Here is a 25,076-nt window from a genome sequence, read left to right as displayed (position 1 = left end):
TCCATGCCCATCGTTGACGTCAGTCTCTAACAAAATTTGGATCATCTACCAGGAACAGTGGCAAGAGCATGAGTTTCTGTAGTGTAGTGGTTATCACGTTTGCTTCACATGCAAAAGGTCGCTGGTTCAAAACCAGACAGAAACAGATTTTGTATGTTCTATTGATCACAGGTGTTTACTAAAGGTCAACAAGGGTTCTGTGGTGTCATGGTCTGTACTCTTAATCCAGGCATCTGAGTACAAGCCTCAGTTGAAATTTTCATGCGTTGCATCTCACATCATCAACTTTGGAACCTTAAACTGAAACAGAGCAGAGAAGTTCAGTTCCTGTAGTGTAGTGGTTATCACGTTTGCTTTACACACAATAGGTCTCTGGTTCGAAACCAGACAGAAATGGTTTTTGTAGGTTATGCATCTTTTGGGGTGCAGTGAGACAATAAGAGTCTTCCCCTTTCGTGTTCCATGCCAAGTTGATTGGTTCATTTGCCAATCGACTTCAATGTAGGCTTCTTTGAAATCAAAGTTACTTTACTTCAATTACCAATTGGCAGTTCTATGGTGTAATGCACGTGTCAAACTCAAGGCCCGCTTTCCCTGTCACCGGGACTCAAACCGACCTGGAAACCTTTCGGATGTGGTGGAACAGGAGCATGCAGCTAAATTCAGAATCGTCACATTCTTTTGCTAGTATGGACCCAAAATCTCTGAAGAATATTTTCTACTCCCTGTTGAATCTCAGAAGGTGAACAGGGATCAAACCTGGTGGGGTGTGCCTGATAAAGTGGACTGTTAGTGTAGATTAGTCAGAAACTTTTGTGAATGAATGCCAGGCCACCAGGAGACAATAATAACGCCATTAGAAACAAAGATTCACTTGCTCATTTAGGAGCAGTAGGAGACTTGTTCGAAGGACTAAAGAAATGTTTACTTGCTTTTATTATACAACCATGCGCCTTAGTGCTTGTGTGTATTTAAGGTCGGTGTAAAATGGTTGGATTGCAGAGGAAGGCAAAGGGGGGTAAAGACATCTCTGTTTAGCACATTCCATTCCATTATTTTTGCATTATGCCTCCCCCCGGCCCTGTGGCTCATCTTTCTTCTCTCTATCTTTTGTGGAATACCCGGTCATCCCCCTGTGTGTCGACTGACGAAACAGACAGATAATTAAATCCTCCCAGCCTTGATGCAGCTACTTAGGAGAGATCAAGGTACAACCTTTGGGGGGGGGCTGCTACTGTCATATTATCTTACTAGGGTGTCATTACCGCCACATCTAGTCTGTTATTAGACAAAACGTTCTCCTTTTGGGAGGGAAGGAAACATTTAATCTGTTTGATAAAAAAAGCAGATTAACGCAAAGATGAATGTGGCTGCTTCCAGTGGAAAATAGATGTTTTGCGGTCTTGAAGTAAATCAAATTCAGCAAAGGTTTTAACACAAAGAAACTTCCATGATTAGAGTGCAAACAAAAATAATCATTGTTTCTGGTGGGTTCCTGGCTGTTCTGAAGACAGAGACTGACTTGAATTTGTTTTCACTTTCACCAAAAAATGTAAGCAAGGCAAATGAACCATGGATTATCTCCATTTTCGCTTGTTGGAAGCTGTTTCAAATTTGTTTACCGTTGTGCTGTTGCCCTTTATTCAACCCATGGAGCACATGCAAGTTTTAGCTTGTGGTCAGGCTACAGTACAATGACAAAGGGAACTCCAGCTGAGAAAATAAGCATAGAACATGTCAATGCTGTTCTACTGCAATTAGATGCCTTTAACCACCCCATGACCTTTTACATATCCATTGCCCATTAATAAGAAACTCAAGGTCAAATAACTAAATATTCAGTGTCATTCCCACATCCAAATCAAAAAGCACGGGGATAATGCATTTGCATTAGCTGGCCCTATTATCCGGGACAGTCTACCTCTCCACATTAGATCTGCTCAGAATGTCGAACATGTAAGAAACTTTTGACAGACTGTCCTAAAGTCTTGAAGGTTCTGGCGGCCTCGTCATAAAATTTCAATTTGATTCAAGTCAAGTAATTGACATTGAAACAGGTTTATTTGTTTTTTTCTCTGAAAACCATTAAACTTCCTTTAAAATCATGAAAAGTTTCTTTGGCTACGTGTTATGATTCTGTCTTGATGAAACATCCACACTGGTTCTGTTCTGCCCAGGCTGGATGTTTTGATTAGTTTTAAGAAAGTTCTATTGATTTCTCTGTTTTATTTTGGAGGAGAATTTTTAGAGAACAGTGCATTGTGGGTAGCAGAGGCTGTTGCAGTTTTGGAATACCTGTTGGTAGAGAGAGAGCCTGCCTGTTAATGTGTGAACTGCACCTCCTCTGTTGTCAATCTTTGCTTGCACCTCCGAAAGCAATGGCTGTGAGTCAATCTTCTGTTTTGGTGTTGTCTGTTTTGTTGGTTTATTTTGAGATTGTTTTTTAAATGTGTTTTTGTTCTAGAAAAGCCATATTCTGAGTTTTTATTTACATAGCAACAGTTGCTACATAACTGCTTTTTAACTGAAGCTCAGGTTAATTCTGTTCAGACACAAGAGGTTTATTCTTTGTATTCAGAGCTGATGTATGTTTGTTTTTCTGTTTCTTGTAGTTTCACTCAACTTTTCATTGAGCTTTCTACACTACTGCTCAAGTTGTGTCAAGAAAACGTATTAAAGGAGCAAGACGCTCAGCTTCCTGGCTCATGAAATTGAGTTTGGCTTGCTGTTGACCTACGTTAACATACAGAGTATCTAACACGTAGTGATAACAGTATAGTGAAAAGCCATTGTCAGCAGTTGGTGGAAGATAAAACTCATGACACAGAGATGGACAACTCTCATGAGGAAAAGGCAGAAGAAATGGCTAACTCAGAAACTAAAGCATCATCTAAAGCTAGCTTGAGATCCAAACACTCTAGCTCTAAGCATTCATCCTACAAGTCGTCCTCTAAGTCCAGTGTATTTGAAGCAGCCATCTTTGCACGAGCCTCTGCTGAAGCTACAAATGCTAAAGCCTCCTACAGTAAAAAACAATTGGAAATTAAAAAGCAACAAGCAAATCTAGAGCTGGATTTTAAGATGCTGGAGATAGAAAAGGAAGCCGCAGCTGCTACGGCGAGAGCAGAGGTTCTAGAAGCTGCCGCAGCTGCTGAACAAGACAAAGAAGACAGTGTAAAGAGTGCAGTCCAACCACAAGTCGTCAGACAACGAACCGTGGAGTATGTGCAACACCAAGCCCATCTAAGGTCACATTCGTCTAAAGAAGAAATGCCTCAGGTCGAACCAGCATTGAAAGCATCATCATTCGACCCAAGGAGATCTGGTCAAACTCCCTCTTCACCGGTGCTCATGAAAATGTATGGAAAAGATGAACCTTTTGACACACCAAGAGACTATGTCAGGCCCAACAGTTACCATGATCCCCACCACAATTACCCACCTATGACTGACTTTGCTAAGTTCCTTGCACGTAGAGAGTTAATCACAACAGGGCTCTTCAAGTTCGACGACACCCCTGAAAATTTCAGGGCATGGAAGTCATCATTTTCGAATGCAACTGAAGACATAGACCTCACATATAGTCAAGAGTTGGATCTCCTAGTGAAATGGCTCGGTAAAGAGTCCTCAGAGCATGTCAGGAGAATCAGAGCTGTTTATGCCACTAACCCCAAAGCTGCCCTTCATTTAGCATGGGACAGGTTAGAAGAATGTTACGCTACACCAGAAGTAGTAGAAAATGCTTTGTTTAAAAAACTAGACAGTTTCCCTCGCCTTACAAATAGAGACAATGTAAAACTCAGGGAACTAGGAGATTTGCTCCTAGAGCTGGAGGTTGCGAAAAATGAATCTTATCTCCCAGGCCTCGCTTACCTCGACACACCACGAGGTGTTAAGCCCATAGCGGAAAGGCTACCTCCAAGTTTGCAAGATAAATGGCTTCACGCAGGTTCAAAATACAAACAAAAATATCAAGTAACATTCCCTCCCTTCTCATATTTTGTGAAGTTTGTCCAAGAGGAGGCAAAAGCGAGAAATGATCCAAGTTTTGTGACATGCAGCAACCAACCTTTCAACAGAGGTGAGAGACCATCATTTAAACAAACTGGCTACAAACCTCCTCTAACTGTAAACAGAACAGAGGTCAGTACAACCACTCTTCCTAGTACGAAAGAGGAGGATCTAACTCGTTACTGCCCAGTCCACAGGAAATCACATCCACTAGCAAAATGCAGAGCTTTCCGGATCAAGCCAATTCAAGAAAGACGAAACATACTCAAAGAACACAGACGGTGTTTTCGTTGTTGTTCTCCTACGCACACAATAAAGGACTGTGATATGAATGTCAGTTGTGAGGAGTGCCAAAGTGAAAAACATTGCTCTGCCATGCACCCTGATGTGATTCAACAACCCCGGCCAGAAAGCACACCTGAACCAGAGCCTCAGCTCCAAGACAACACGCCACCTGAGGTAACGTCACGGTGCACTGAGATCTGCGGTAAAGGCTGTCCCCCACGTTCTTGCTCTAAGGTATGCCTAGTTCGAGTTTTCCCTAAAGGTCAACCAGAACGCTCCGTCAAGATGTATGTGATCCTTGACGATCAGAGCAATTGCTCACTGGCTCGTCCCGAATTCTTTGAGCTATTTGGCATCCAGGGAAGTCATCTGACATACCACTTGAGAACATGTGCTGGTCTAACTGAAATGTGTGGCAGGAAAGCAGTCGGGTTCCAAATAGAGCCAGTAGGTGGAGGTCCATGTCTAGACCTCCCTCCTCTCATTGAATGCGATGAGATAGTGTTTAATAGAGATGAAATACCTACGCCTGAAGTTGCTCTGGCCCATGCTCATTTGAAACACCTCGCTCCTCTCATACCAAAGTATGATCCAGATGCTGAGATAGCAGTTTTACTCGGCAGAGACATCATACAAGTCCACAAAGTGCGAAAACAAGTAAATGGACCCCCCTGCGCTCCCTTTGCCCAGTGCCTGGATCTGGGTTGGGTAATTGTTGGGGAAGTATGCCTCAACGCTCATAAGCCAACTGTCAACGTCTACAAGACGCACATTCTCTCCAATGGACGTCCATCTCTCTTCACTCCTTGTCCTAACAGCATCAGCCTTAAAGAGAAACCATGCTACGGCGGGGAGCACAAGAATAACTCCATTAAACACAGCTCAAAACTTCATGCAGCAGAAGAAAAGCTTGGAGAAAAGGTTTTTGAGCGCACAGAGAATGACAACCAGCGTGCCCTGTCCTTTGAGGATGAGACGTTTCTAAAGATAATGGAAAAGGAAGTTCATCAGGATGAAAACAACAACTGGGTTGCTCCTTTACCGTTCAAGTCCCCTCGCTTGCCACTTCCAAATAACAGAGATCAAGCACTGTCTAGACTCAGCTCACTGAGACGCAACCTAAACAACAAACCCCAAATGAAAGAACAGTTCTCAGAGTTTATGGACAAGCTGTTCAAGAACCATCATGCAGAGATCGCTCCACCCACTGTCGACAACACTGATTGCTGGTACCTGCCCATTTTCGGAGTCTACCATCCCCAGAAGCCCGGTCAGATACGGGTAGTTTTCGACTCTAGTGCAGAGCAGTGTGGTGTGTCACTCAACTCTGTACTGCTAACGGGCCCAGATCTCAACAATACCCTCCTTGGTGTGCTGATTCGGTTTAGGAAAGAGCTCATTGCAGTCACTGCTGACATCCAGCAGATGTTTTACGGATTTCTAGTCTCACCAGACCACAGAGATTATTTGAGATTTTTGTGGCATAAGGACAATGACTTGACAAAGGAGGTCCAGGAGTACCGTATGCGGGTGCATGTTTTTGGTAACAGCCCGTCACCGGCAGTAGCCATCTATTGCCTACGAAGAGCCATTCAGAAAGGCGAGACAAAGTTTGGAACAGATACGAGACACTTTGTCGAGAGACACTTCTACGTGGATGATGGACTGATTTCGCTTCCCACTGAATCAGCAGCCATCGATCTGCTCAAGCGAACATGTGAATCCTTGGCTGAGTCCAACCTGAAGCTTCACAAAATTGCCTCAAACAGTGTCTCTGTGATGCAAGCCTTCAAGCCAGAAGATCTGGCCTCTGGCATCAAAGACTTGAGTCTCGGTGATGACCTTTTACCAGATCAGAGAAGTCTAGGAATGTGCTGGAACATAAACACTGACTCATTCACATTCAAGGTAGTTGTTAATGACAAACCCTACACCCGCCGCGGGGTTCTCTCAGTAATTAACAGTATCTTTGACCCCTTGGGACTTGCATCTCCAGTCACAATAAAAGGCAGACTTTTGCTACGTGAACTGTCAAATGGAGTTGAAAACTGGGACGCTCCTCTCCCTGCAGATAAAATGGACACATGGGAAAGTTGGAAATTATCCCTCCAAGATCTGAGCAGCCTCAGAGTGCCACGCTGCTACGTTCCAGCCTCCTTTTCCAAGTCCACTTACACTGAATTGTGTGTTTTTTGTGACGCTTCAAGTTGGGCTATTGCAGCAGTAGCATACTTGAAAACAGTCAATGCAGAAGGACAGTGTGAAGTTGGATTTGTGCTTGGAAAAGCAAAACTTTCACCACAACCAGAACCTACTATACCTCGCCTGGAACTCTGTGGAGCAGTTCTAGGAGTGGAGATAGCAGAGCTCATTCTGGAAGAACTTGACCACAAACCAAACGCTGTTAAATTCTACTGTGACAGCAAGGTGGTTCTTGGGTATGTGTGCAACGATACAAAGCGCTTTTATGTCTACGTACATAATCGAGTTCACAGAATACGCCAGTCTACATCCCCTGAGCAGTGGCATTATGTCACATCAGAGCAAAACCCAGCTGATCTAGCTACAAGGTCAATACCTGCACGCCAGCTCATGGATACAATGTGGTTTAAAGGACCAGACTTCCTTTACAAACTACCTGAACCAGAAACACAAGAGTCGTTCGAGTTGATCGAACCTGAAGTGGATGCTGAAATCCGCCGAGTTACTACCTTCACCACGCAGGTTCAAGAGAATGGACTCACACCAGAACGCTTCCAACGTTTCTCAAAATGGAAATCACTGGTACGTGCCATTGCCTTCTTAATCCACCAAGCTCGTTCTCACTCATCAAGCAACACATTAAACCCTTCATGCAGAGGCTGGCATGAATGTAGACAGCCGCACTCTCCAAAGGAGCTGGATGCTGCCAGTAATCTCATTCTCCAGTCTGTTCAGAAGGATGCTTTTCCTGACGAATACATTTCTCTCCAAGACAATCAAACTGTCCACAGCTCAAGCTCCATCGTAACTCTCGACCCCTATATGGATGAAGGCCTCATAAAAGTTGGGGGTCGCCTCAAACATGCTTCATTAGATAAAGCATTCAAGAATCCAATCATTCTCCCAAGCAAACATTATGTGTCAAAGTTGCTTGTCCTGCACTATCATGCCATGGTTGTGCATCAAGGAAGGCAGTTCACAGAAAATGCGGTTAGGCAGGCCGGTCTGTGGATTGTAGGATGCAAAAGACTGGTTTCGTCTGTTATCCACCATTGCATAACGTGCAAGAAACTCAGGGGAAAACTAGAGACTCAAAAGATGGCAGATCTTCCACCTGAGAGATTCAACACTGGCCCTCCATTTTCATATGTTGGGTTGGATGTATTTGGTCCCTGGTCAGTGGTCACTCGACGCACACGAGGTGGAGCAGCACAAAGTAAGAGGTGGGCAATACTTTTTACATGTATGACCACAAGAGGTGTACATATTGAAGTCATTGAATCTATGGACACTTGCAGCTGCATAAATGCAATACGCAGATTCTTTGCAATACGAGGTCCTGCAAAACAAATGCGATCAGATAGAGGCACCAACTTCATTGCAGCAAGTGTGGAGCTTGGTATGACGCAATCGAGTGAAAACCCTCCCAACATTGTCAACTATCTTCACGCTAATGGTTGCACATGGGAGTTCAATCCTCCACATGCCTCCCACATGGGTGGCGTCTGGGAAAGGATGATCGGGGTAACTCGCAGAATACTGGATTCTATGCTCCTGCTGAACAAACACACCCGTCTGACACACGAAGTGCTTTGTACCCTAATGGCCGAAGTGTCATCTATAGTCAATGCAAGGCCCTTAGTTCCTATCTCAATGGATCCTTCCTCACCATTCCTACTATGTCCTGCAATGATACTGACCCAGAAGCAGCACGTTCCTTCTCCACCAGGAGATTTTTGTGGAAAAGACATGCTCAAAAGCCAGTGGAAGCAAGTGCAAGCACTTGCCAATGAATTTTGGAGTCGCTGGAGGAATGAATATCTCAACACCCTCCAATCAAGACGCAAGTGGCATAGATTGCGCCGCGACCTACAGCCAGGTGACATTGTGTTGTTGAAGCAAAATCAAGCACACAGGAACGAATGGACAATGGCCATCATCACAACCACCTTTCCAAGCAGTGACGGAAAAGTCAGAAAGGTGGAAGTGAGGACATCATCTCAGGGCGTCTCTAAGACTTATTTGCGTCCCATCTCAGATGTTGTTATGCTTTTAGAGACTGAAGTGACTGATAAAAAGTAGTGGCATTAGTAATGCCAGGCGGGGAGTGTTCTGCCCAGGCTGGATGTTTTGATTAGTTTTAAGAAAGTTCTATTGATTTCTCTGTTTTATTTTGGAGGAGAATTTTTAGAGAACAGTGCATTGTGGGTAGCAGAGGCTGTTGCAGTTTTGGAATACCTGTTGGTAGAGAGAGAGCCTGCCTGTTAATGTGTGAACTGCACCTCCTCTGTTGTCAATCTTTGCTTGCACCTCCGAAAGCAATGGCTGTGAGTCAATCTTCTGTTTTGGTGTTGTCTGTTTTGTTGGTTTATTTTGAGATTGTTTTTTAAATGTGTTTTTGTTCTAGAAAAGCCATATTCTGAGTTTTTATTTACATAGCAACAGTTGCTACATAACTGCTTTTTAACTGAAGCTCAGGTTAATTCTGTTCAGACACAAGAGGTTTATTCTTTGTATTCAGAGCTGATGTATGTTTGTTTTTCTGTTTCTTGTAGTTTCACTCAACTTTTCATTGAGCTTTCTACACTACTGCTCAAGTTGTGTCAAGAAAACGTATTAAAGGAGCAAGACGCTCAGCTTCCTGGCTCATGAAATTGAGTTTGGCTTGCTGTTGACCTACGTTAACATACAGAGTATCTAACACGTAGTGATAACAGTACAGGTTCCATCTACAGGTTCTTTCAATTGTTGCTTCTTCTGAAAAACAGTCCTAAACCATGATACTTCCACTTCCAAATGCTACTGATGGCATGGTTTTAGGGGATGACTCCTCTTCCAAACATGGTATTCACAACACCCAGAAGTTCTGTTTGGATCTATGTACTATAGTATTTTCTTGGCTTTAAACTGCTTTTTTCTTCAGCAGTGGGGTTTTGTGCAATAAATATTTAAAAAGAAGCCACTGCAGTTACATTTCCTAAATGTCATGGAAAAATTGTACATTCTGAGATTATGGTCTTTTTGGTTCTCCATAGAGGTCTTCGTGGTGCTAAATGGAGAATTAATATGCTTAACTACATCTGTAGCCAATGTCATCAGTGAGTTTTGGAATAAGGTCTTGAGAGCCATTTGCTTTTGCCCATCTTTAAATGCTTCTTGTGAAATAATTTCGTCATGAGAACCCTTTTATAGACCATCAGTGAGATCTAAACTAGCTGATATTCATTTGAACAATAAGGAGCAGAACATCATTAAACAGACAGCTGTTGTCCATGGCTTTCGGAACCTCATCTTGTTTATGAGTTTATTACTTTATAACTTTGCCATTCCCTTTTGTTTCACTTAATGCATCTACTTTTTTTTTTCATTTTCTATGCACTGTCTCAGTCGATTTGAGTTGTTATAAATATCTGGTGAAAATGTAATGTTAGTGCAATGAAGAGGTCTTCATTACTGGGATTATTTTTACTTGAGTAACTTGCATGGCACTTTAAGAGAGCCTTTTGCGCTTTAATAAAACTAGCACTTTATTTAGCACTGCAGTTTAAGCATAGATTTGCACATCAATAACCATGTGCACACAAGACATTTTAATCATCTATTGAATATGTGTTGAGTATTTTCATAATTGGCATGTAGTCTTTTGTTCTGGCCTCGGCACAGCTGCTCCTCATTGAGAAGTGAGAAGGTTGCCTGTGTGAAGGGAGGATAATTGTTGCTCAGAGCAAAGAGCTACTAGTTAGTAAAACTTAAGCAAATGTTTGTGTAGAATCTGTAAAGTGCGGAGGTGCTAAGATGAGGTGACTCACCTGTGTTTTCTATGTCCTGTCCAGGATGTTTGGACAGATACGTCTCTAGGTTTTAGGAGAGGCCAGGGAAAAGAGGGGGGAATTGTTTGTGGTGTTTCATAATAGTGCTTATGCTGTAAGGAAATTGTAAATCGGTGAAGTCCCCTGAGAATTGAAGGTGGTTTGGTCCTTCACAGCTGAGTCTATTTAAGGCAGCAAATGTACCTGTGGTTTGTTCTTGATGACTAAACTGTCGCCGTTTCCACCTTACTCAACCTTCACCTCCACTGTAAATCCAGTCGCAAAAGGTCACCTGGTTATGTTTAATATCTTAATTTTAAATACTATGTTATGTTCGAAATGTTATTTTATGCTGCAACATTTTCATTGAAAATGAAAATATTTCTAAGCCACATTTTGCAAACTTCAAGGAGTTTGTTGGAAATTTATTTCTCAAACTTTTTTTTCCCTTCCACGGTAACTGAGCTCTCATAACCCTTTCAGACTTTAAACTCAGGCTCTCGTATGTCTAAGGAGACAGAGATGCACATTCCTTAAGTGTTCAAAATGCAAACGCAGAAGCCACTCATTTGTAGCAATGAAACAAATTTTAGCTATGCCCTGCAGAAGTCTGCTGTTGAAGCCCAGCATCACGCCAGGAGTTCAAACAGATTTCTATCTCTCTCCATTTAACTCTTATGCATGTATTAACATTCATAGGAAGATTTAAATTTTCATAAAGTGATTAAAGATAGATTTAAGGGACATAAAATTTGATGCAATTTTCCAGTTAATATTAGGGCTAAATCTTCAGGGCTCCCTGCAGCACACTCTGGTGGTTAGATTTTATATACATCTATATATATATATTACAGTTTTACATAATATGTTTGTGCTTTGTTGCATTCACACTTACATTCATTGGCATAGACTGCCTCGTGTGAGCTGGAAACCCTGACTGTCATTATTCATTTATTGAAGCAGTTTGGGAAACTGTGTGTCAACATGGAGCTGCCGCCACAGAGCTGTGTTGTTCAGGATGCAAACGGTTTGGGTGCCACATGGTCATATTAAAGTATGTATTGTAAAGTAGTCAATTAAAGCCAGAGTCACCAGTTAATGATAAAGCCTGAGAGACTTCTGAAGCTTGTAACCATTCATTAAAAGAGATCTAATTAAACACATGGCAGTTTTTGTAAATCAGCGCTATTTTCTAAAGTGGAAATAGCGAAATGTGTTAAAAGAGCTAATTTCTCTTGGTCAGATGACATAGAGACCTTCAGGATCTCAACCAAGGAGGAGACCGATTGGAAAAGGCTGATATATTCTCTCTACCTGTGTTTTTTTGTCCAGGCTTATCTTCCTACCTCCACAAACGAAAGCAATTGGCTCTTCCTCTGAGCATGGGCACAGGTGTGTACAGCACAGATTCACTCAGAGCTCATCATGACAAAGTAAAGGAAGAAAATCTTTTAGTAATGAAATGGAGTGTATAAAGAGAGAGGAATATAGGTAATTATTCTACTTCTATTAACAATAAATAAAAACAAAACAAGTTTTTGTACTTCCCTTTTGGGTTTCTAGTGCTTTTCAAAACAGCACAAGCGCTTACAAAGACCAGCTTAAACTACAGCATGTATTGGCTGTATTGTGGAGATATCCGCAATGCATTTTATGCATTATGGATATCCTAGATTTTTATTGGCAGAAACTCAGCTGATTTCTGCCAATAAAGTTTATCTGGTGTCTCGAAAATGACCTGTTTCAAAAATCTCCGGAATGTAACGTCATAAATCACCAGGCACTTCCCTTCAGCTAGCAACTCCAGCGAAACCCAGGCTATCACCTGCCAACCCAAGCGGATCTCCAGTGCGTTTATTCAGCTGGTTTTACCGCTCTATGTTTGGTTCAATGACTGTTAAGTGTTTTGTTGTTCACTTATCGTCCAGAAACCATTTTCTGCTTTCTTGTTGGTTGAGCACAAGGCTACTCTTCTGCTTTTCAAAGATGCATGGTTGTATAAATACACATTGGTTTGCAGCCATGTGCAAATGTAAATGTTGGCCAGCAGTAGCTTATTTGGATTTAAGATGAGTCTATTGGCTATACAAACATGTTCATTACATTACTTTAGTTCCTTTCAAAACAAGCTGTTTTGGGTCCTCTTGTCACTCTAACCTGTTCAGACATTGCATATTCGAAACATATAACATGTGTTTTCAGTCCCATAAAGTCTAATGCAACAACATAAGTCAGTCAATCAATAAATGGTCCCACTTGTGTGTGATTTAATCTCCTTATAAATCCAGCTGTTCTGTGAAGGCACTGTTGTTTTACTGGAAAACCTTAGTGAACAAACACCACCAAGAAGAGAAATAAACACATCGGACGGTTATAAGGAAGGAAGTTGTTAATCTTGAAGCAGAGTTTGGTTTGAAAACATATGCCAATGGTTAAGCTACGCTAAGTTAAAATCTGACAGCAAATGACGTGAGCCTGGGATGGAGGTTCGGCTTTAAGCAGGACAACAACCCAGTGCAAAGACTTGGAGACTGTGTTTGCTCTCTGTCTGACAAACTGAGCTTTTTTCATTTAAGAAAAAAAAAAAAAATCATTCTCAGGATGTGCAAAGTTGGTAGAGGCATGCCCCAAAGGACGCTTCTGATCATTCCAAGAAGTGGTTGTGTTAAGTGTTAACAGAGAGGAGCTGAAAACAAATCCACACCACATTTTGTCTTTGTAAAAATGAAAGAAAAATGAAGCATGAAAACCACGTATCATTTTCTTTCCACTGTTACTTTACCAATGAAGTTTCTGACTGTTACACGGCACAACATGAGAGAAATTATTAAAGGGTTAGGAATACTTTTGGCGCTGGACACTAAAAATATAGTTCAAATGAAGATGCTTGTTTTATGTGAAAATGTTCTTTTTCCACCTGGCAGTGCACATAGGTTAAAGGCTTGAAGTTAACACAGGCAGAAAACATCCTAAACCATTAAAAGGAGTCAGGAAATGTCAGTGATGTACGAGTCTCTGTGCGTGAGGGGAAAAGGAGGTTTGAAGAGAAGCAATGGTTGGATTATTCTGAGAGGTTCTCCCTGTGCTGCCTCCTGGCCTCTTTAAATCATTTCACTGACTCAGAGTTCTCTCAATAATGTATACATGAGCCCAAGGCGGGTTTTCTCAGGATTTAGAGGCAGCAGTTATTCCGAATCCCCAGTGCGCTAAAAACCTTCGGTTGATCAAATAAATTATGAATGGCACGCCTTAAATCAGTAAACCTAAAACCTGCTGCAAAATTTCAAGAAGTATAACGCCAAATTCATTAGACATAGTTTCATTATGCTAATCATAATAAGGGATTATGAAATATTATCAGATGTTGGTAATATGCCAGCCTCAAACAAATCAGCATCTAATGATGAGTCCTTTTTTTTCCCCCTTACGTAACATGCGTCGAACAGGTGCCTGCATCACAGCTCTGCAGAAATACAAGTTGGCAGTCATCTCATTCTCTCTACTTTTGCCGCCAATAACCCTGGCACATCTGTGGCTGCCCAGCCTGACTGGTGCTTGCTACCCAGCTCCCATTGTTTTCTCCTGAATGCACCCAGTGCCCATGGGAAAAAACAGCCTGAACGGATTCTGGCGCAACCCGCACAGGCTGTTAGATAATCTAAAGACATGAAAAGGTTTTCTTAACCTAGATTCTGTAAACAGCTTTTTTTTGTTTGTTTGTTTTGTCTTGCAGCTCCACAACGAAAACACTCATTGGTGCTTCTTCCAAGTAGAGCTGTACCCTTAGCAACATTTCACCAGCACTGTACAAAAAAAAGGTGTTTAACTGCATACTGTACTTACATCATTTTGTTACCTAATACGTAAATTAACTCAATTCAGTTCAGCTCAGTTTGTTTATATAGCACATATTCATAACAAACGTAATCTCGAGGCAATTTACGAACAACAATTTTTGTACATATCGCTCCTCTGACTAGACTTTTGCACAAGAAGCTTCATCATAACATTGGATATGAGCTCAGGTGTTCTTTCTTTCACACAGTGTGTTTCTAAAACTATCATAATATGCACTGCTTGTGATCATCGACTGTTTATTTAGATGCATGTCAAATAACCCATTTACAGGATATTATTTATATCGGAAAGCTAAGAACTCGGTATGAGTATAAATTCTTAAATCTTGGACTAACCTGTGTTCAGGCAACGTAATTTATATCACTTGTTGTAGAGCTATCTCTTCTAAATCTATATTGTCAGTGCAACATTGTATAATTTTGCACTTGAGATGCGGTCTGTTTTTCATATATAGGCCGAATGAGACACAAAAGCAGAACCAACCAGAGTCCAATTTGAATCAAGAGCACTTGTTTTGATTCAGATTTTAAAGTTTCAGAATGTCTTTTCTTTATTTTGACTCCATGGACAAGCTGTAAAAAACATTCCCAACCAGATTACTTTTTGGTGCTGCATAAAAAAATGATTCTGAACTCCTAAGGGAGGAACTGCCTACTCAACACATGGGGTAGACATAGAAGTTTGAGCCTACCTGGATAGATGATGTTGACGATCCAAATATTCAAGAAGAAAGAAATCAAAGGAATAAGTTGTGTCTCACTGAAACAGCCTGTAAATCTGTGCATAAGTATGTTCTTACACGTTTCCCAAAGATGAGTAAGGAGAGTGGTCAGTGACATAGACATTTATTAACAGGATTATGTAATAAAATGTGCTGCGTTCTGTTCTTTAATTTTCCACTAAGCGATCTCTACCAAAACAGTTTTTCCCCTATTTTTTTCCTATCTTCTTATACCTGCATGTGTGACAAATGTGTCTTTTTCACTTGTACACTTGATAACATTGTCAACATGTTTGTCTCATTCGCTTCTATTCACATGTAAGCTATCAGTATCAAACAATAAATGTAAATCCAAATAATTTCTGACGGTCTACAAGTAGAAAACTCAAGCAAGTGTGAACTCAAACATAAACCTGATCATGTTTGAGACAAGATAATAATATTCTCCAATTTAGATTCAATTGAAAACATTAATTTATGTATACTTTTTGTTTCGCAGCAGAGCAACGTTAACATGGAAACAGCTTAAACTACAGCATGTATCGGCTCCAGCAGAAATCTCATAAGCCACTGTCTTCCAAAAGCTTTTTTGTCACAGCACCACAAAGAGACCCTGCAGAAAAGAGAACAAGCAGTTTGAAATAGGAAGTTTTCTCATTTAATTTGGAAGTCAGGAGGAGGAGTGGAGAGGTAGGGTCCGGGTTGCTTGAGGTCCAGCATGAAGTGGTGATTTTGGTGCGTCATATCATCAGGTTCAAAGCACAACTATCTTTTATTCACAATACATTTCATGCATTATGGATTTCCCAGGTTTAATTTTATATCAAGAGCTGACACATGCCTCTGCTGCCAAAAGTAATTATTCTTGCTATCATGATTATATCACTGTTTTTATACCAAAGTATTACGTTATGTCCTACAAAATCAAAGGAAGATGGTGACCTTAATAATTGTCCAGTATTAATCACACACATGCAAAGTTTTGGTGTAAATAATCCTTCCAATGTTCTTGGAGAGAATTTGTTTGTGTGCAGCTGGAGTTCACTGTAATTAGCTTTTAAAAGATTGTAAAATTTTGAGTGCAGTCAATAAATCCTAATATTTTTCACCTGCACTCCCAATTCTTCAGTGTGCAGCAAAAACAAAAACATCAAATACAAGCTCTTTGAGGTTTATCGTGCCATATGCCTGTTTTCTCCGGTGTCATAAAATTTCCCTTTCGGACTTCTCACTTTAACACACATACACGTACCGACGTATATCACAAATAACATAGAGAAGCTCTTCGCTCGCCCCAGAGTCTATCACCCACTCTATAAAGCTTTTTGTTTGATTTACAGTGTTAGAAGATCCCGTAAGAGAGATTAAATTAATGGGGTAATTATACACTGTAGACCAAGTATGATTTATCTAACTGACAAACACGCGCACATCCACAAATCACATTTGTCCCTGATGGGACAATCTCTGTCTTTGCCCAGAGAACGTCTGCATGTCTCGCTCACGTCTGGTCCCGCTGCCTCAGCCAGATCCTCAGATTCCCCTTCCTCCCGCCGCTGCTTTGTGTCCTCCAGTCATCCCATCTCTCTGTCTGCCTGCCAGACGCGGCCTGACCCGCTTCCAGTAGCAGCCTCCGTGCTCAAGCGCAGACTCACAGGGGAGCTGCAAACATCACCGCTTGTGCAAATTCAGCGAACAAAGTGTTGCTGCTCTTCAAGTAGAGCACTAACCACCCCAACCGGCTTCTGCCAGGAGGCGAATGCAGGCCATGTGTCAAGGCACGACAGTGTGTCCTGATTAATGCATTCTAGCAGTGCAATATTAGCCTTGTTTTTAGTGGCACGACCTCAGAGAGCGCGCTGCTGTCACCACTCACCGAGGAGGTTTTGGAGGACAGAGCAGCAGGAGTATCGCCTATCTGTCCGCATCATGCCCAGCAAATATTACAGGCTTTAAAGTCCCGAAGCTGTATGTTTCCACTCTTCATAAAACTGAAGGGTGGAATGAGCAAAACGTAAACGCTAGCAGTTCTGTATCATAGAAAGGCTAAAAGAGACGAGATGGAAGTTACCAAGAGGCACAAGTCATAAAAACATAAATATCTAAAGGTGCAGGGTGTCTTTTACATTGTAGTAGTTTATTGTTGCTAAATCTAAAATCTCCAGCGAGGGTCTTCAGTAGGGTCTTGCTGAAGGCAGTTGAATGTGTATCAGTGACTGATGTTGTCTTATTGATGTTTGGGATCTGGTTTTATGCATTGATACACGTGTTTTCTTGTGAAGACTGATTGCTTGCTTTGTGAAGGACTCTTTCATGCTTAATGACTCGGTCCTCAACACCTGCAGGCCTACAGATGTTCAGCAGAAGGCAGACAAGCTTCAGCTGAGGCAGCGTTTTCACCTCGTTCAACATTCAATCTCTCCGTCTTTTCCTTACACTCGCTAATCCAACATTTCGAGTCTCCATCTGGTGACTTCGTATTTGCCAATGCAACGATCAGGTTGTGTTCTCTGAATGATTTTGGTTGATGTTTTGCCTTGGGGGAAAGAAAGCGCAGAGGTGTCAAATAATTCCCACATTACCCAGTGGAAACTGGGAAGGCAGCGGAGGGAAATGCATTGCGGTTAGAAATGCAGCTAGAGGAGAGCTAGTAACCGAGCAGATGAGTAGCTTAGAGCGATCCCAAAAAGGACTGCAGCAAAGCTTTAAGTCTCAGAGGAATTTAAAAGCCACAGAAATCCAGTTGCGGATATTAAGAGGATTAATCTAAGAGCGGGCTGAGGCTGAGTTTTGCTATGTGGAGCCCATCACTATCATCCTTGACAGAGGTTAGAGAAGGGGAGAGGGGCAAAAGTGAATCAGAAGGAAAATGAGAACACTGGTGGGAAAATGGAGCTGAGTTTCTGTAAGAGGTCATCTGTAGAGTTAGACATCAGCTTAATTCACAATTTGTCGGTTTTCTCTCTGTTAATCTACACTCTTGTTCCATCCATCCACCCACCCCAACAAACCGTTGCCAAAACCGCTTCTGCTGCTCCTCTCGATGTGGAGAAGCAGCGGCTCTACTCTGAGCCCCTCCCACTTTCTCACTCTTTCTCTAAGGAGCAGCCTGAACTCTCTGCAAGAGTGTACAAATCACAGCTACCGTACGGTGACTAGACACATCTAGGCTGCAGAAGACACAGCTTATGTTGATGGATAAAGCAGCTTGTGCTGAGATGAAACTCATAATGATCAAGCTGCAGATATCTCCCAGGATGGTGCATTACTGAAATCCACACAAAGAAGCTTTGTGGTTGATGGGCATGTGATTGATTGATTGCGTCACTCACACAAAGAGCTTTGTTTTGTACAAAACATGCTCCGGTCACTCTTGATAGCACTGTTGCTTTGTAGCAGAAAGGTCCTGGATTTCAAGGAGATTGCATGTTCTTCCTGTGTATATCTGCATTCTTATATATATCTGTTAGATCATCTGGTTAGTCTAGTGTGTACCTGTTTGGCTGTTTGTCCTGTGCATCCCTGTATTGCCCTGTCATGGACTGGTAACCCGTCCAGGAAGCTCCTTGCCACTCGCGCATTGACTGTTGGAAATAGACACAAGTTCCACCCTACACTGTCAAGAAGTCTAGTCAATAGACGGATGGATTCAAAGGGGATTCGATGCTGATTTGATATTTTGACATGAACATTTGATTTCCATTTGATACCATAATCCAGTCATTCTTACCATTTCTGCTAAAAGCTTTTTTATATTATTTGTATTCTGGGAAGAAGCGAAGTCACATCATGTGTGTGAGAAATAAGTAGCTTTAAAATGGAAATACTCATTTTAAACAAAGGGGAAAAAAAACACTCAATACTTCACTCAAGAACAACTTCCACACTTCCACTCCAGTAGTGTTGTTGTCAGTGCAACCTTTGACTGCTTAACTATGATGTGTTAATCAACCAGAAAAAGTTTGGATTTTCAAGTTTCCCACTGAATGGTCATTAGGCAGAATAGGAGAAACTGCAATCTGGATTTTTTTTGGTGGAAAATGTGTGTATTAATTGGACCCAGGATCAAAACCTTCAGTTTGGAGACATGTATTGTGTGGCCTGTTGTTAGAGGAAAAAGGGGGACGTTTACAAACCAATGAACTGTAAATACAGTGTGTTAATATCTGGTTTAAAAGGTATAAATGTAAACTGACCAAATACAGCTGAATATGCCTATCTGAATGTAGTTTCATTTCACAGGAAGAAAAACCTGCACAAAATACGCTGGAAGAGCTACATCTTTAACCGATTTTCTCTCTCACCTTAATTTCTATACATGTACAGTGATTTTACAAATTATTAGGCAGCATAAAAGCAGCCTGACATTGTTTCATTCACACAAAATGGAACATAAACATATAATTATGGTTTTGTTTGTGTTTGTCCTTGTTTTATTGTTTAGGAGGCATTAATCGAGCCGGGGCAGCAGTGCCGACGTTCCTGCGGACCCCCACGGTGATCCAGCCCCACCTGGACATGAAGCCCTTCCTACAGTTTCCTATGGAAAGCCCACCTCCTCCACACAGCATGAGTCTCTTCCACAACTTCAACACCGTAAGAGCCGACACGGATCCAGGCAAACACGACATGCTGCAGGCTTTTAAATCGTCCACTACAAGCAGAACATAAACCAATTTCATCACAATTACATGGGAGTATATTGCTGCACCACACAGCTGCAGATGCATGTGTTGGAATCAGAAATCCGTCTTTCAGTAGTTACATTTTAATATGTGAAAGTGGATACGCAGCCTGATAGGGCTGTATCTTAGCATGACTTTCCCAACTCACTAATACCTTATGTGCAAACACTTCGCCTTGCTGCTAAAATCAAAGCGCAATAATTAAAGAGGAGCTCTGAGGTCATCCTTGTAGCTGCGCACTTCAAACCCAGCAGTTTGTTTGAAGTGGTGTGCACCCCGAGTGAGCAGAGAGGGATCTTCCCGCTTCCTCTTCCCTCTGGCTCTAACTAGCATCAGTCTGAGAAGGCCGCAGAGACATTCAGCATCTCACCAGCTCAGCATAATGTGGAGTGTCTGCTCCTTTAGGCTCCAGCGAACAATGTCAACAGCTTTCTTGTCAGCAATGTGTAAAATCATTCCTGGGCCATGTCCCCGTGTGTCATCTGGGATATTTGGCTGCAGATTGCAAAAGGGGGAAACACAGCAGCACCCCGTGACAGAATATCAGCGTGCGCTTTAAACATTCATGGCAATGCCGAGATACATTCTGCGCATTATTCAACATGCTTTAATAATAAAGTCATTTTAATAGTCCTGGGTGGGCAATAAAACAAATGGAAGCATGTTCACTGCCAAACTGAGCTAAGTCACACGGCCCTCTATGCAGCAGCAGCAGATGTGAATTTATGGAGACACTGGAATTATGCAAGCACTTCTTCTGCCCTCTCGTTCCTGTTGGCGGAGCCGTTTAATCCCTCTTTCTTTACTCTGACTTACTCCCTCTGGATCCTTCTTCCTCTCTCTCCCTTTAGTTGAGCTTTTTGTTCTGTCTTTCTGCTCCCCATCCTCATCTTCTGTGAGTTAAGTACGTCTGAAGGTCCACAGGGATTCAACGGATGTTAATAGCTGTTGCAGCTGACAGCTGAGAGGCAGCAGCAGAGGTGTTTTTCAGGTCTGCGGCCAGGAGAGGGAGCCATAAGGAAGGGTTGGAGGACACTCTGACCTTATAGTATGACAGACTTTCCAACACAGGACTTTGTCATTCATTTCACAGAAAACACGAGTAGTTTTTAGTTTACATTACTCATTTACATTTACTTGAATAATTGTTTGGCAAAATGTACTTTCAGGGGTAGTTTTACAGTACTTTGACTTGAGTAATACAAAGTATCGCTACTCTTACTTGAGCAAACATTATTTAACCACAATCCCATGAGATGCAGACACTTGAAGTTAATGTTAAAGTGAGCCTTCTTGTAAATACACAAGCTTTGTTGTCCTAATATTATTTTGTATCTGCTGAGTCTTCTGAGACATTTGGAAATCAAAGAGTAAATACTTATATATAATCCTCAGAAGTACCCTGTCCTATTCTTAGACTGTATGCAATACTACTATTACAAAGGATTTATATTAATGAAATTTGTTTTGATCAATTGCTTAGTCCTAAGGAGCATTTATGCAAAGTATTTTTTACATGAGTAAAAATATGTTGAAGTTGTTCTATTCTTGTGTACTCTACCCATCTTCTAGCAGCTTGTAAATTGCTTCCAGAATTACAGTACAGTACTACAGAGTGTGACTTAAACACGTTTGGCTTGAATGTTTAGCAGAACACAGTTAACTGCCTGAAGCTGATCTTGCGGTAATTTTGCATTTACCAGGCGCTTTGTGAGAAGAAAGCCGACAAAAAAAGGAAACTACTGATGTTTTGCTGCGGAGGAAGTCGTAGCCCTTGGCATTCCAAGACGTTTTATATTTGTGTATTCTGCCGATGAGTACATTTCTACAGTAGGATTCTTATACAACTTCTAGATGCCCCTCTGCAGCAGCAATTTTAGATGCAAAGATATTTTTAATGAAGAGGTTGCGGTTTAGCAGAGCGAATTGTTCCCTGTTCATCTAATAGCTGGTACTTCTGTCAGTCTTTTTTAAATATTTGATCTGTTCTGAGTTTGTGCAGCTATAATGGGACCCCACTCCACACTGACGGTTATTAGCCTCATAGCCGAGCAGAGGAATGGCATTTCCTAAAGCCAAATACAGCCTTAATTGTCCCCTAATGGGATTTGTCCTCTAGCTGCTTGTCTCACTAAATGTGCCTGTAGACAGTGATGCGGCTGACTTATATTGTAGCTCTAGGTTGTCCTGATGGTAGACACGCACTGTTTCACTTTAGGTCTGAAAACCCTCCACTCATGTCGGGCTCCTAAAGCAGAGCGATAAAATACTGGAGTTTTAAGGCAAAAATAGTCACAGAGATTTGACTGAAGAAGAAAAATCTCCTGGAAAACACTTCATTCACTCCTCCAAAGGACTTATCAGTGGCATAACTCTGTCTTCAAAGCTCTTGTGTGACAGTGCGAATCTTGAATATTTTCATTTAATATTTCAGCTTTTAGAATGAGCAATGAAAGGACTCCTCCTTTATGTTACCTCTCCACCCATGTGTGGTACAAGCTCATTCTTGCACTTTTATTCTAGCTAATGGCTAAAATTTATAAGCTTTATTTAAATTCTCAAAAGGTTAAAGTATTTGGTTGCAAAACCTCTTTTTTTACTATTTGTACATTTCTGTTATGTTTGTGCACTTTTTATTTAAAACTGAACAAAAAACAAACAGAAGCTGACAGTATGTTTTTACAGAAACTATTGGTGATATGAAGAAAGGGATCTAGTACTGAATGAGTAATAATAATTAAAAAGATGACGATCAAACCCGAGCACAGGATTACGAGACAAAAAGGGAGAACAAATTCATTAACACGTTTAACAGGAAAAACTGGTATGGAGGACGACAAATAAAAGAAGTCAAATTACCAAAATAATAAGAAAAGAAAAACAGCTAGACTCTTTTAAAGCTATGCTAAGACTAAAACTCACGAAAAAAAAAAAAAATTAAAATACATAAAAGACACTGAGTCCAAAACAAAACTACAAAATTACTGCAAAACCAAAGTTTCGATAATCATGAGACAATTGGTTCAGGAAATATTAAACTTAAATGTGTACATATTGCAGATTTTGATATTATTTGAAAGTTATGCATTGTATCTACAGCATAGCCCCCAGAAGCTTTATTGATTATACATATTTAAGCGTTTATTAAATATTTTTTTTATCAGTTTTTATAGTTGCAAAATGATTTCTAACATTTGACCGAATCACCTACATTTGATTATATAGGTACTTCAAATCATAAACGTCTACAACCCGGTTAGACGCAGTTTGTCTTAATTACCTTCTTCTCAACAGCAGCTAAATTTCCAGCTCCACTATCGATAAATCCTGATAATAAAACTACATTTTTATCTGACAACCCCTTACAAAATCCAATAGAGAGGCTCCTGAATTTCGAAGGTTCTTGGTTACACAAAAGTTGACCAAAACAAGATTAACACTTATTGTTCCATTATCCTTTTCATGATTGTTGTGAAGTCAGCGTTTCCTACTTGGGATTGTGTTTTTTTTTCAAGCTGACAAGCAAAATGTCTGAGTTTCAGTGTGAAACACCCTGAAATTTGAATCCCTCTGAGTGCCAGAAATGCTTGAGTTTGCCTCGGCAGATTTCCGTGAGTTTTCCTGAGCTCTCGCATGTAAATAGCCAAACTAGAGCGAAAAAGAAAAACATGTCTGAAATATTTTATGAAGATTGTTTTCGAAATACTGATAACATGAACAGAAACTAGGAGATTCGTGGACATGTTTTATGTGGGGAGTAACGTACGCTGTTTTTTATTACGCCAGAATTAGGGGATCAGGAAAAAAAAAAAAAAAAGATGTCTGTGATGTGAACCTAAGGTGGAGGGAGGGGGTGGGGGGTGAGGCAAAGGGACAGTTAGAAACTTAATCCGAGCATTTGGCTGGATGAAGAATGCATGAAGGGAAGGAGAGCGAGTGGGAGATGCAGAGACAGAAGGGGAGGAGAAAACTGGGAAGCAGAAGAAAATACACTGGAGCGTGTCTCCGAGAGAAGTAGTTGAGTTGTACAGGAGGAGGAGGCTGAACAACAGACCCAGGCACTTGATAGGACATGTGTTGAAGAGAAGGATTTCTGGTGCAGCACCTTGAAGGAAAACAGAGATGTTGTAAAAAAAACAAAAACAAAACAAAAAAAAAACAAAAAAACAGGAAAGGTCAGAGCTGGGAATGCATCACTAGGCATTAAGCCTTGTTTTCTGAGAGTTTGTCGGCGCCGGGCATTGACTCACTACCAGCAGGCTGAATGAGTGAAGAAGGCGCACCACACACTTTCTGTCTCACCCATGCTGAGACTCAAGCACTCACCTCAGAGAGCAGTGCAAACACAGGAGGAATAATGCAGCTTCAAACCTCCAAAGACACAGAGGAGAAGAGGGTGAGTACCAAATATCCTTTTCTTTCAAACTTTCACCCAACTGTGCTCGGATGTTTTGGATCAGTGCAAAGTGTCAGAGCAAATGCTTCAAAAGCTGCATGTTTCCCTCGCTGCCAAAATGGGTCTTGTGATAGTAAATAGTGCGTTTTTCACTGAAGAAAGCTAATTCCTTTGTTTTTGTTTTTGTCTGACTTGAGAAAATGTGCGAGGAAGTTAGAGAAGATGACAACAAAATTCACACTAAAGTGTAATTTAGTTTTACGTTTTTACGCCGAATTAGAAGATGATTTATTGCTGCTAAAGCTGTTTGAGTCATGTGGGGTTGTTGATGTCCTAAAACTGGCGGGTTTTGTGGCTTACCCACATCTGGCTGGGTTTTCACGAACTGGTCAAAAACATGTGTAATTTATTAACTTCTATCAGATTCCAGAAATACTACTTCCAAAATTTCTCATAATTGTGTTGCAAGTGGGGGGTTTGGGAAAACCCCTCCGCAGTGTCGTCATTGTGTTCTGCTCCTACTTCATGAGAACATGCTTTTTTTGGAGGGCTCTTTGGGTGAGAAAAGACGCAAGCCGCCTTCCAAACAGGCGTGCTGGCAGCTGTGTTTTTAACAGCTGAATAGAGTTGATGGATCGGAGGTGACCCACACCCAGAGAGCCGGGCTGAGCGAGCCGGGGAGAAACCTGATGATTCATGCGAGACGGAGACCGCGCCTGCTCAGCCTCATGTTCAACTCTGCTCAGGCACGAAAATAATGAGTCAGATGACGACTTCCGGGTTGCAGACTGATGTCGGTATGCGGCTTACAAGTGCATTGTCTAACAGGGTGATGCCATTTTTCTTTTCCAACTGTCAACTGTTTGCACAGTTGACAGTTTTCTCTACATATTGACTCTGGTATTTGTGTGAAGTGGTAGGGAAATGTATTGTTTGCTTTTTACAAGCCATCTGTGTGTAAATTAATCTCAGTGTAAATTCGTCAGAGGTGTGGAATCATCAGAGGTTTGTTAGAAAAACATTAGAGAACAAGCAGAATCGTGAAGACACAGGAAACACAACTGGCAGGTCAGGGAGAAAACCGTGAAAATGTCTAAAACATGGAAAAT

The 25,076-nt window shown here is 41.4% G+C and overlaps 1 protein-coding gene across 2 annotated transcripts in view; it reads left to right on the top strand.

Moving 5' to 3' along the window:
• The window catches only part of znf385a (zinc finger protein 385A), a 78,269-nt gene that overhangs the window by 26,887 nt on the left and 26,306 nt on the right, over nt 1-25,076 (top strand). Inside the window, exon 2 of one of the 2 annotated variants that reach the window (XM_014992099.2) lies at nt 19,331-19,482. In XM_014992099.2, coding sequence (XP_014847585.2) covers nt 19,331-19,482 — 152 coding nt within the window. Of the gene's footprint in view, nt 1-19,330; nt 19,483-21,486; nt 23,968-25,076 lie in introns of those variants that run through there. The other variant, XM_014992100.2, reaches the window with a different exon arrangement.

The sequence above is a fragment of the Poecilia mexicana genome, unplaced genomic scaffold (genome assembly GCF_051168715.1).
Source record: "Poecilia mexicana isolate PSO_F unplaced genomic scaffold, ASM5116871v1 scaffold_7, whole genome shotgun sequence".
NCBI classification, from domain to species: Eukaryota; Metazoa; Chordata; class Actinopteri; order Cyprinodontiformes; family Poeciliidae; genus Poecilia; species Poecilia mexicana.
Note: the sequence above shows the minus strand (reverse complement) of the source record. Positions and strands in the feature narration are given on the sequence as shown.